Genomic DNA, 14,246 nt, shown 5'->3' on the forward strand with positions numbered 1-14,246 from the left:
GTAGATACATGTAATGGAAGATAAAAGCAATGGCACCTGACAAGAGATCTGATATGGACAAAATGTCACATTGCGATATTTTTTTACAAATGTAGCAGTTGCTCATCATGAGTGATCACTTTTCTTCGTTCTGCTCTGTCTACGCTCTGCATCTTCTGGCCACCTCAGACCTACTCCTATGCGAGCTGCGTCCCTCCCTACTCCCTCCCTACCACATGGCAGACAGTCTGACTCCATAACACCATTCAAATCCTAACTCAAAACCCACCTGTTTAAACTGGCATATTCACTGTAACTGTACCCTGTGTGTCACTGTTTTATACTTGTTTTGTTTTTATGCCCTGTAATGTGACCGTGGGTGTTCTGTAAGGTGACCGTGGGTGTTCTGTAATGTGACCGTGGGTGTTCTGTAAGGTGACCGTGGGTGTTCTGTAAGGTGACCGTGGGTGTTCTGTAATGTGACCGTGGGTGTTCTGTAATGTGACCGTGGGTGTTCTGTAATGTGACCTTGGGTGTTCTGTAAGGTGACCGTGGGTGTTCTGTAAGGTGACCGTGGGTGTTCTGTAAGGTGACCGTGGGTGTTCTGTAAGGTGACCTTGGGTGTTCTGTAAGGTGACCTTGGGTGTTCTGTAAGGTGACCGTGGGTGTTCTGTAAGGTGACCTTGGGTGTTCTGTAAGGTGACCGTGGGTGTTCTGTAAGGTGACCTTGGGTGTTCTGTAAGGTGACCGTGGGTGTTCTGTAAGGTGACCGTGGGTGTTCTGTAAGGTGACCTTGGGTGTTCTGTAAGGTGACCGTGGGTGTTCTGTAAGGTGACCGTGGGTGTTCTGTAAGGTGACCGTGGGTGTTCTGTAAGGTGACCGTGGGTGTTCTGTAAGGTGACCGTGGGTGTTCTGTAAGGTGACCGTGGGTGTTCTGTAAGGTGACCGTGGGTGTTCTGTAAGCTGACCTTGGGTGTTCTGTAAGGTGACCGTGGGTGTTCTGTAAGGTGACCTTGGGTGTTCTGTAAGGTGACCGTGGGTGTTCTGAAAGGCGCCTCCAAATAAAATGTATTATTACTCACCTTCTCGTAGAGGTACATGGACTCTGTCGCCCGCGCGTCCATCTGGATGCTTCCCCAGAACCACTGGCAGAGGAAGACAGAAGAGAATACATTACTGTATCACTCTCACCCGTTTAATAAACCCCTCACAACTCATCTCTTCATACTTGATCAGTAGAACTCTGAAGGTACGGCGGTCTAATGCACCAGCGGACACAACAACTATAGCTCCCTCCACAGCTGCAAACAGACGGGTGGACGAAGTAAAAGGAAAAGTTTTAATAAACGAGTGGAGAAACATGCTTGATGCTTCCATGCCGGTGTTACTGCATGACACATTTAAACCATCACCATCCCGTCATGCTCTGTGGCATCATGTATAAAATGCTGAGCAGGCCCAGCTGACTGGATAACGATGGCAATAGGAAAAGATATACGTGACTTTCACTCGCATTTGCCCCTAAAAATAGATTTTGTGCGAACCGGAAAAATTATTTAGGAGCAGTGTGCGAGTAATAGTTTTGCGTAGTGGCCGTGTCAACGCACAATTGCCATTTCATAATATACACAGAGCAGCACAGACCTTCAATTTTAGAAGCTATGACATCTAGCTCTTCAGCCCTGCGTTTGACAGCTCTGTGACAACTTATCTCACGAGTCACGCTGTTTCTGTGTGTAAGGATTGCACAGATGTTTGGCCTTAGTATGCATGCACACACACAGTATAATATGCATGTAATAAATAATTTGTTAATAAACGTGTTACTTGAACATTTGTCACAAGTATGTGCTCCTACATTTCTTTGTGTGCTCCTACATTTTTTTCATTTAGGAGCACATGTGCTCCTTGGGGAAAAGGTTAGCATAGAGCCCCGTTATGTATATTATGAGTATTAAAAGGTTAGCATAGAGCCCCGTTATGTATATTATGAGTATTAAAAGGTTAGCATAGAGCCCTGTTATGTATATTTTATATTATGAGTATGAAAAGGTTAGCGTAGAGCCCTGTTATGTATATTATGAGTATGAAAAGGTTAGCATAGAGCCCTGTTATGTATATTATGAGTATGAAAAGGTTAGCGTAGAGCCTGTTATGTATATTATGAGTATGAAAAGGTTAGCATAGAGCCCCGTTTATGTATATTATGAGTATGAAAAGGTTAGTGTAGAGCCCTGTTATGTATATTATGAGTATGAAAAGGTTAGCGTAGAGCCCCGTTATGTATATTTTATATTATGAGTATGAAAAGGTTAGCGTAGAGCCCTGTTATGTATATTATGAGTATGAAAAGGTTAGCGTAGAGCCCCGTTATGTATATTTTATATTATGAGTATGAAAAGGTTAGCGTAGAGCACTGTTATGTATATTTTATATTATGAGTATGAAAAGGTTAGCGTAGAGCCCTGTTATGTATATTTTATATTATGAGTATGAAAAGGTTAGTGTAGAGCCTGTTATGTATATTATGAGTATGAAAAGGTTAGCGTAAAGCCCTGTTATGTATATTATGAGTATGAAAAGGTTAGTGTAGAGCCCTGTTATGTATATTATGAGTATGAAAATGTTAGCATAGAGCCCCGTTATGTATATTTTATATTACGAGTATGAAAGGGTTAGCGTAGAGCCCTGTTATGTATATTATGAGTATGAAAAGGTTAGTGTATAGCCTGTTATGTATATTATGAGTATGAAAAGGTTAGCATAGAGCCTGTTATGTATATTATGAGTATGAAAAGGTTAGCATAGAGCCTGTTATGTATATTATGAGTATGAAAAGGTTAGCGTAGAGCCTGTTATGTATATTATGAGTATGAAAAGGTTAGCGTAAAGCCCCGTTATGTATATTATGAGTATGAAAAGGTTAGCATAGAGCCCTGTTATGTATATTATGAGTATGAAATGGTTAGCGTAAAGCCCCGTTATGTATATTATGAGTATGAAAAGGTTAGCGTAAAGCCCCGTTATGTATATTATGAGTATGAAAAGGTTAGCGTAGAGCACTGTTATGTATATTATGAGTATGAAAAGGTTAGAGTAGAGCCCCGTTATGTATATTATGAGTATGAAAAGGTTAGCGTAGAGCACTGTTATGTATATTATGAGTATGAAAAGGTTAGAGTAGAGCCCCGTTATGTATATTATGAGTATGAAAAGGTTAGCGTAGAGCCCCGCTTTTACCGCGACACATTTATTGAACCAGTTGCTTGCGGAGTTTACATAGAAACAGCAAGAGGAGTTGTCAGAGGGCTGTAGAACGCAGAGCTGAAGAGCTCGATGTCACAATTTCTAAAATTAAAGATGGGGGGTATTGGACTCAGCCCCTCCCTTCTAGCTGGAGTTGACGTGAAACACGAAAGTTATCAAATGCGAGCGAAACGCACACTGTCGAGTCCTGGGTCTAGGCAGAATCATGAATAGTGGTTTAAGAGAAGTTATTTTGAATGTAATTCATTAGATTACACGTTGCGCATGTTATGACTTTGAACATCTGCCATTTCCACCGCAAAAAAAGGCGTACAAGTAACAACAATACGATGCGCCGATCGTGAATATGCAAATCGACGAAATTTCATAGTCGATGACGTCGACATGGTCGACGAATCGTGACAGCCCTAATGAACTCTCATCCTGAAACAACTGAACTCTCATCCTGAACTCTCATCCTGAACTCTCCTCCTGAAACACCTGAACTCTCATCCTGAAACACCTGAACTCTCATCCTGAACTCTCATCCTGAAACACATGAACTCTCATCCTGAAACACATGAACTCTCATCCTGAACTCTCATCCTGAACTCTCATCCTGAACTCTCATCCTGAACTCTCATCCTGAAACACCTGAACTCTCATCCTGAACTCTCATCCTGAACTCTCATCCTGAACTCTCATCCTGAACTCTCATCCTGAAACTAGAGTTGTTCCGATACCGATACTGGTATCGGAAAAGCCGCCGATACTGGCTAAAATGCTGGTATCGGTATCGGCGAGTACCCTCTAATGCTGCGCTCCGATACCATATGACGTAATTTATCAACAACACTGTGGTCTGTTGAGTAAGCATTATAAAACAAACGTGTGCTTAATCGATTAAAGTGTCAATGCCATTTGTCATTTTAACAGCAGATACTTTCTTAAATGTCATCGTCCCGACAGAGCGGTGTTGACGGCGAGCTCATGGGTTCGCTTGGTGGCTGGTGTTATTAGCATTGAACGGCTAACCGAAAGCTAGCTTTAACATTACGTTGGCTAAAGTTGGGGCTATTCATATAATCCAGCAATAATGGCTGCAGACCTGCAAGCAAAGTACAGCAAGTTGGCAAAGGAGTATTCCAAGTTAAATCACAATGTCACCAGTAACGTTACAGTCTTCTATGGTCTTCCCATATACCGGTAGCTCATGCTAGCTAATGGTAACGTCGTCATTGCACAATTGCACGTCGCGTACACAATTAATGACATGTTGCGGACAGCCATATCGGCGACAATGTTTAGCTTTTAGTGCCAAATGATAAGAGTCTGAGGCGGAGTCTCAAAAGAGAATGTTGAATATTTATTGTGCAAAAATCAAAACAGATCCGACTGCTACTGAACGGAGCCTTGTAGACAGACTGAGTAGGGTATATCTGCAGAGCCAGTGGGTAGCGAGTGCAGCAACGTATAATGTCCGTGTGGATCATTGGAGTAGGGTATATCTGCAGTGCTGAAGCCCCATACTCATTGATTAATGATACTAATACAAATCTATACAATCACCTGTTGTTGAATAAATACCATTACTTTCTAGTTATGACTAAAAAACAGTATATATAAAACAGTATTTGTTAAAAAAAATATATATATTTATAAAAAATTTATATAATATCGTTTTTTTTTTTTTTTTTATGTATGCACTGGTATCGGATAAGTATCGGTATCGGCCGATACCCAAAGCTTAGGTATCGGAATCGGATCGGAAAGGAAAAAATGGTATCGGAACATCTCTACCTGAAACACATGAACTCTCATCCTGAACTCTCATCCTGAACTCTCATCCTGAAACACATGAACTCTCATCCTGAACTCTCATCCTGAAACACCTGAACTCTCATCCTGAACTCTCATCCTGAAACACATGAACTCTCATCCTGAAACACCTGAACTCTCATCCTGAACTCTCATCCTGAAACACCTGAACTCTCATCCTGAACTCTCATCCTGAAACACCTGAACTCTCATCCTGAACTCTCATCCTGAAACACCTGAACTCTCATCCTGAACTCTCATCCTGAAACACCTGAACTCTCATCCTGAACTCTCATCCTGAAACACCTGAACTCTCATCCTGAAACACCTGAACTCTCATCCTGAACTCTCATCCTGAAACACCTGAACTCTCATCCTGAACTCTCATCCTGAAACACATGAACTCTCATCCTGAACTCTCATCCTGAAACACATGAACTCTCATCCTGAACTCTCATCCTGAACTCTCATCCTGAACTCTCATCCTGAAACACCTGAACTCTCATCCTGAACTCTCATCCTGAACTCTCATCCTGAACTCTCATCCTGAAACACATGAACTCTCATCCTGAACTCTCATCCTGAAACATCTGAACTCTCATCCTGAACTCTCATCCTGAAACACATGAACTCTCATCCTGAAACACCTGAACTCTCATCCTGAAACATCTGAACTCTCATCCTGAACTCTCATCCTGAAACACCTGAACTCTCATCCTGAAACATCTGAACTCTCATCCTGAACTCTCATCCTGAAACACATGAACTCTCATCCTGAAACACCTGAACTCTCATCCTGAAACATCTGAACTCTCATCCTGAACTCTCATCCTGAAACACATGAACTCTCATCCTGAAACACATGAACTCTCATCCTGAACTCTCATCCTGAAACACCTGAACTCTCATCCTGAACTCTCATCCTGAAACACCTGAACTCTCATCCTGAAACACCTGAACTCTCATCCTGAACTCTCATCCTGAAACACATGAACTCTCATCCTGAACTCTCATCCTGAAACACATGAACTCTCATCCTGAAACACATGAACTCTCATCCTGAACTCTCATCCTGAAACACATGAACTCTCATCCTGAACTCTCATCCTGAAACACCTGAACTCTCATCCTGAAACACATGAACTCTCATCCTGAACTCTCATCCTGAAACACATGAACTCTCATCCTGAACTCTCATCCTGAAACACATGAACTCTCATCCTGAAACACATGAACTCTCATCCTGAACTCTCATCCTGAAACACCTGAACTCTCATCCTGAACTCTCATCCTGAAACACATGAACTCTCATCCTGAAACATATGAACTCTCATCCTGAACTCTCATCCTGAACTCTCATCCTGAACTCTCCTCCTGAACTCTCATCCTGAACTCTCATCCTGAACTCTCATCCTGAACTCTCATCCTGAAACACCTGAACTCTCATCCTGAACTCTCATCCTGAACTCTCCTCCTGAACTCTCATCCTGAAACACCTGAACTCTCATCCTGAACTCTCATCCTGAAACACATGAACTCTCATCCTGAACTCTCATCCTGAAACACATGAACTCTCATCCTGAACTCTCATCCTGAACTCTCATCCTGAAACACATGAACTCTCATCCTGAACTCTCATCCTGAAACACATGAACTCTCATCCTGAACTCTCATCCTGAAACACATGAACTCTCATCCTGAACTCTCATCCTGAAACACATGAACTCTCATCCTGAACTCTCCTCCTGAACTCTCATCCTGAACTCTCATCCTGAAACACATGAACTCTCATCCTGAACTCTCATCCTGAAACATATGAACTCTCATCCTGAACTCTCATCCTGAACTCTCCTCCTGAACTCTCCTCCTGAACTCTCCTCCTGAAACACCTGAACTCTCATCCTGAACTCTCATCCTGAACTCTCCTCCTGAACTCTCATCCTGAAACACCTGAACTCTCATCCTGAACTCTCATCCTGAACTCACTTCTCATCCTGAAACACCTGAACTCTCATCCTGAAACACATGAACTCTCATCCTGAACTCTCCTCCTGAACTCTCATCCTGAAACACATGAACTCTCATCCTGAAACACATGAACTCTCATCCTGAAACACATGAACTCTCATCCTGAAACACATGAACTCTCATCCTGAAACACCTGAACTCTCATCCTGAACTCTCCTCCTGAAACACCTGAACTCTCATCCTGAACTCTCCTCCTGAACTCTCCTCCTGAAACACCGTATTTGACGTACCTCCCGTTTGACAACGTAGACCCTCTTGGAGGGGGTGAAGGGCAGGTCCTTGGTGGATATCTCCTCCACCACCATGTGGGTGCACTTCTCATCGCCCACCTCTACGTGACCCCCACCTGTCATTTAAATTAAGGATTAGGCTGTACATTGCACACACTCATAGGGCTGTCCTCAACTAAAGACAGACACATCCATCAAATTCGGGTTCCTGTGTGCAATAATGCAAAAAGCACTTGTACATACCACAGATTATCTGTCTTCAGGAAACAACGTATTCAGTATGGATAATACACATATAGTAAAGTATAGTCGACAGTAGGGCTGCAACTAACGATTGTTTTGGTAATCGACTAATCTGTAGATAATTTTTTCAATTAGTCAACTAATCGAACGATTATATTTGTCATTCGATTAGTCGACTAATCTAACGTTTATTTTTGTCACACCCTCAATCTCTGCTTCCTGTGGGCATGGATTGAATTTGGATCTTAAGCAACTTTAAATCAAAATGTATTTGAACAATACAACAATCACTCATAACAAGATAAATAAATTAAATAATACAAATTAAAGTGGAAGTGTTTAAACAAACACAAACAAAAGAGTCTCAAAGTCTGGGGTGATGGTAGACAAAGCAACTCTGAGGTCATGCTCAATGTCCAATCTGTTCCTCTGCTTTGTCTTCAGCTGGACCAGAGCTGAGAAGCCACTTTCACAAAGATAGGTAGTGCACAAAAAAGTTAAAATTATATAAAAAAAAAAAAAAAAAAAAAATATGACTAATCGACGCAAAAATTCTGCGTCGACGAGTTTTTATGATCGACTAATCGTTGCAGCCCTAGTCGACAGGGCTGGATATTGCCACAGATTACCCGAATCAAATACTATTTACCTGTATAAATAAAGGTTTGAGACTGTGTCTCAGTGAGACGTCTACCTGTATAAATAAAGGTTTGAGACTGTGTCTCAGTGAGATGTCTACCTGTATAAATAAAGGTTTGAGACTGTGTCTCAGTGAGATGTCTACCTGTATAAATAAAGGTTTGAGACTGTGTCTCAGTGAGATGTCTACCTGTATAAATAAAGGTTTGAGACTGTGTCTCAGTGAGATGTCTACCTGTATAAATAAAGGTTTGAGACTGTGTCTCAGTGAGACACATAAAGGTTTGAAATGGAGGTCCCACTGACCGTGCTTGAGGGTCCTCTCCTCCATGTTGACCTTCTCCTCGTCGGAGAACCCCAGGAAGCTGAGCACACAGTCCTGGAAGGGCGGCACCTTGAACTCCGTGCGGAACTCCTCGTCCCCGCCGTGGAAGGACCTGGACAGACGCACGGAGAGATGGCTACCGGAGTCTGGTGGCCAGTGGAGACTCAGAAGGAGCTTCTATCCCCAGGCCATCAGGATGCTCAATGGGTCTCATTCTCCAACGGACTTAAGACAAAACATTTGCTCTTAGGGCCATTTAAAACATCTTAGGGGCCGATTTTGGGATTCCCCAACCGTCCCTACTAACACAACAGTAAATATAAGGTTTAAATAAATACACATTGTCGTATTTATTTAAATTATGATAAATTAATTCCAAGGAGGCCTGTAGAGTTGACATGAAGGAATCACTATGATTCCTCCCAATCAAAGCCCTTAAGAACACGGAGCACAACAGGCTGCGGTTACACTAGGGCCAGTTTTTCAGAACGCTACGTAACGGCAGGCAAGTTAGACATCGTTTTGCCTCCTGAGCACCGAGTGATGTATATATCCATGTATATAGTTAGCATCGAGGCTATTAACGTAGTAACGTTAACGCTATTAGAAATGGATGAACATTTATTTAACAGATTGCAGAATGGGTACAATACAATACGGCTCAATACACACAATTGTTAAGGGAATGCAGACTGTTGTAGTTTTGGACTGGGCTCCTTATAACAATAACTTGACAACACATGGTAGCCGCAGCTACTTGGGACAACTCTGCTGTAAACACTGGAAATAACCGTGCAGGTCTCTACTGCGCATTGAGCAAGAACGGCTCCGTATCCGGCTCACGCAGATTACCTGGCACCATTGTCCGCGAGTTTAGGCGAGTTTCGAAAACGAAAACACCTTTTGAGCGTTGCCACTAGAGAAACGCGTTTTCCTGCCAAAACTGCGTTTCTTTTTAACTTGGACATGCAAACGTAATCACTCAGCAACAAAACGTTGCTGTTTTACACCAGTGTAACCATAGCCTAAGACTGCTCCTAAATCCTGCTCTTAGTCAGGGCGAATCCAAGCTTAATCCCAAATCGGAATCCCAAAATCTGCCCCAAGATGTCTTAAATGGCCCTAGGAGCAAATGTTTTGTCTTAAGTCTGTTGGAGAATGAGACCCATTGACTCTACACTAACACATCCACACACTCACTTTAGACACTTTTTAAACACACCATTAACACACTCTAAACATTAAAAATACAATAAATGTATTCATGATCATCATGCAACAAAACAATTGCAGGAACGGTTTGGGAGAGGAAGGGGTTTTAGGTTGTGTGTTGTGAGTTCCAAAGAAATTTGCTTAAAGTTTAAAGTTCAATATCAAAACGTGGCACTTTATAGTGTTTTTCATTTAAATGTCTGGAAGAGCTAAATAGATTTTTTTCAAATTATATTTTCGTTACCTTTTTTGAGTTGATCTAAATGTTACCGAGTGTGTTAAATGGGCTTATGATATTGTCTCATATCGATTGCAGGCACCTGCATCGTATCATGGCAGATATCTGCAAATATCGTATCGATATCGTATCGTGATTAAACTGGTGATTCCCACCCCTAGTAGAGTCCATACATCCAACACCAAATCCCATAATTCCTTACTCGTAACATGTCTGGCTGTGTGACGTCAACTTGTCAGCATGAAAATGACAGCCAAACATGGCACTGCAACTAAATAACACAAATACAATAGGCACATTTGTGACTGTCACAAATATAACACGTTTTATACTTGTGCTACAAGATTTTGGCCTGTCGTACAGAACTATCAACCTCTGTAGCACCAGTGCTATGTGCAAAAAAAAGTGTACGTACAGCCCTGCTCCAATACACAAAATCTGAGTAAAAAGAGTTGATTTTTCTGTTTTGGTTTTTGTGCAGATTAGCATTTGTATTAATCAATAGGAAATAAAACGTGCTTGCAGGTTTCTTTATGTAATCAAATTGTTAAAAAGGAAAACGCCAAAATTATGGGAAATGCATAGCCTACCGTGTACAGACGGTTTCAAACTGTATTTTAAATTAGAAAGCAAACAAAATAAATGGACAAGAGAAAAATAAATCTCAATTTGGTCAGTATTGTCATTTGGACAAGCAAAGCCATTACTTTAAGTTGCAGGCAAGAAAGACAAGTCTGTCTACTGTCTCTGGTTTTAAAACTGCCCTGTTGCAGGTCACACAGTTGATCGCCGACCCCAGAACAGCGTGGATTATGTATTTCCAGCACCCAACGCTGAATCAATAAACACGATTTTTGGAATGGCGATCAGGAATTGGAATAATCTTTTTGGATAACATCTGATCTGAGGTAAGGAATCTATTTTACTAGTCTTGGGATAATCAAAGCTTTTTTGACAGATATATCAACGTGTCCCATATGTGTGTGTGTGTGTGTCTGTCAGCGTTTCCGTTAGCCGGTAATTACCGGTATTTGTCCGGCAAAATCTCCTGAAGTCCGACATATTTAATTTCTCCGGTCTTAATGTCCGGTGAAAATAATTCCCTGAGTCTAAGCACAATTTGATTATTTGAATTGTATTAAAATAGGCTAAAATTAAATAGCCTATGCGATGAACGAAACGATCATTACATTTGTTTCCTCGTTGCTTCTAATAATGACAACGACGTTGTCAGCGAGAGCTTTAAAAACGTAGGTCTCGGTTCGCTTCATCGGACCAAACGCGAACCAAATATAGGAAGTGATTATTATTACCACTGCTCGCAGCACTCACTGCAAAACAAGCACACTGCATCTAATCTCTCTATCTATCTATCTATCTATCTATCTATCTATCTCTCTCTCTCTATGTCTGTGCATCTTGGGAAGAAGGAAGAAAAAACGCGGCTTATTATTATTACCGAGGCGCGCGGCTTATTATATTATTAAAACGGCTACTTGTGGGCACTCATAAAAACACCGTGGTCTACAAGTTGTTTAGCGAGAGGATGGTGGTAGGTAATGTGCTTCAATAGAACAATGGATCAATGCCATGTCAAAACTCGGCTCCGCTGATCTGGGCTCCGCAGTACACACACAGACACACACACACGCGCGCGCGCACACACAGGATCGCAGCCACACACACATTTCCACTGTCCAATAGACAAGCGCCCTTTTCGACCGCGTGACATTGAGGTGGAGAGAGTAGTCACGCAAACCACGATAATGTTGCAGTCTCTCTGCTTTCTCAGTTCTTCGCTTGATATAATTAATACAAATGTCCAATATAACGGAATTCGTTAGCTCATAAAAATGTGATTATAACAGACTGCTGTTCAGTGTCGGACCGACTGCCACATACGCGGTCTATTTTATTTCAAGTCAGCAGCAGCACGGAGACGGAGTATCGAGGGACTTATTTTATTTGGAATATATTAATGACTGTATACGCAAAAGTAGCCTAGTTTTAAGTAATAATATTATAAATCTACATGCCTTGAGGATGACATGAGCCTGCCTATCAATTGTTTTAAAGCTCAATAAACTATGACCGGAATTAATCTCATTTGTCCGGTAGTTGAAATCTTGCAGGTCACGGAGACCGGCAACAATTTTTTCTAACGGAAACCCTGGTGTCTGTGTGTGTGTGCGATCAGGAAATGAGAGAATCGATATTTCAGCCCGCTTCTATAGCGTGCATAAGTACACATATGCTATCGATAATCTAGCGTTTATTTGAAAACTATTCATAAATAGGCAGAAAAATTACACCGTTTTTGTGTATGCCAGAATATTCCAGTTTATCACGGAATCTTTATATTTTCCTGAAAAACAAGGGCTTTTCAAAATGCTATAAAACGGAAATGAAGCGATTAAAAAACAATCCGTTTCGACAATGTTGACTGCAAACGAGTCATTGATAAGCAACGGGCAGATTAGACACATAGCCATAATTTAAAACAGAGATTATGCGTTTACAACGCTATCATTGAAGTGGGTGCTGGCATTTAACCACGTTTTACCATGTTCACCAGTGGTAATCAAAGTGTTAATAATCGATCGATATCGATTATTAAAATATATTGCGATAATTATCGTTATCGTTTCATCGCCCAGCCCTGCCTTACCCCTAATCACACATAACCCTAACCTAGAATTAGAGATAATTTAGTGGTTGTTTATTCATTATGACTCCCCAAGCATTCCTCTTGTTCTTCTGTAAAGCCATGACATCACAAGCTCTCGGGGGAGTCAAGGTCACATGTTTGAGTTGGGAAGAAATTCTTATCGTTCCTGCCGACTCAGCTGTTTGACACAGCAGGCAATTAGCCAAGTGGTAATGTTTTCCAAATTAATCCCTAAAGACGACTTGCATATCCACTGAGAGACTGTGTGTGTGTGTGTGTGTGTGTGTGTGTGTGTGTGTGTGTGTGTGTGTGTGTGTGTGTGTGTGTGTGTGTGTGTGTGTGTGTGTGTGTGTGTGTGTGTGTGTACATGTGTGTAATGGGGCTGTCACTTACACAAATCATTTGAACAAATCCAAAATAAGTTAGTTTGAATGAATTCTAAGTAGTATGTCATCAGAATCCTCTCGTCAGTCCCCTTCAGCAGCCACATGCGTTTTCATCGTCGACAACCATTCAAAAACAATTATTAATGTCATGGATTTGGTTTGGACAGTTTGTAAATTGCGAGCCAGCGATAGAGAGATAGACAGATAGAGAGTGAGCGAGTGTGTCCATGTAAATCTCTGAAGACACATGGGTCGACGACTAAATGACAGCCTTAGTGTGTAATAGGTTGGATGTGGCGCTACACTCTTGTGCCTCGGTGCGAGGGGGGATTCTGGACTTACACTTCATCTCTCCGCTCCCAGGCCTTGTGGATCCATGCTGGGGTGAGGATGGGAATCCCTAAAACCACTGCCAGCTGTGAGAGAGAGAGAGAGAGAGAGAGAGAGAGAGAGAGAGAGAGAGAGAGAGAGAGAGAGAGAGAGAGACAGAGAGACAGAGAGACAGAGAGACAGAGAGACAGAGAGACAGAGAGACAGAGAGACAGAGAGACAGAGAGACAGAGAGACAGAGAGACAGAGACAGAGACAGAGACAGAGACAGAGAGAGAGAGAGAGAGAGAGAGAGAGAGAGAGACAGAGAGAGAGAGAGAGAGAGAGAGGGGGAGAGAGAGAGAGACAGACAGACAGACAGACAGACAGACAGACAGACAGACAGACAGACAGACAGAGATAGAGAGAGAGAGAGAGAGAGAGAGAGAGAGAGAGAGAGAGAGAGAGAGAGAAAGAGAGACAGAGACAGAGAGGGGAGGGAGAGAGAGAGAGAGAGAGAGACAGACAGACAGACAGACAGACAGACAGACAGACAGACAGACAGACAGACAGACAGACAGAGAGAGAGAGAGAGAGAGAGAGAGAGAGAGAGAGAGAATTTTTTTTTTTGAATTTTAACAACACTTTATTTATAAATCATTCCAGCATTACAACAAAAAGTGTTACAGTCAACTGTATAACACTCGTCTTTCTTTCAATAACAATTTGACCATACATTTTTAAAAGCACAACAACAACAAAACAACAAAAAGAAAACACCACCAACAACAAAAAAACAACCACAACAAAGAAAAAACTCAAATCAGCTCAATTGCCAACTCATCTTCCATTACAGAGCACAACACTCCTTTATGTGCCCATATATCAGTGAACTGATCTAGGTTGTTCAATGCTCTATAATAAT

The 14,246-nt window shown here is 41.8% G+C and overlaps 1 protein-coding gene across 1 annotated transcript in view; it reads right to left on the bottom strand.

The window, feature by feature from the left end:
• Nucleotides 1-14,246, bottom strand: part of ect2 (epithelial cell transforming 2) — a 141,902-nt gene that overhangs the window by 82,931 nt on the left and 44,725 nt on the right. Inside the window, 4 exon segments of the mRNA XM_084308714.1 lie at nucleotides 1,062-1,124; nucleotides 7,302-7,417; nucleotides 8,490-8,620; nucleotides 13,355-13,428. Coding sequence (XP_084164840.1) covers nucleotides 1,062-1,124; nucleotides 7,302-7,417; nucleotides 8,490-8,620; nucleotides 13,355-13,428 — 384 coding nt within the window.

This window comes from Notolepis coatsorum (genome assembly GCF_963971535.1).
Source record: "Notolepis coatsorum genome assembly, chromosome: 2".
In the NCBI taxonomy this organism is placed as follows: Eukaryota; Metazoa; Chordata; class Actinopteri; order Aulopiformes; family Paralepididae; genus Notolepis; species Notolepis coatsorum.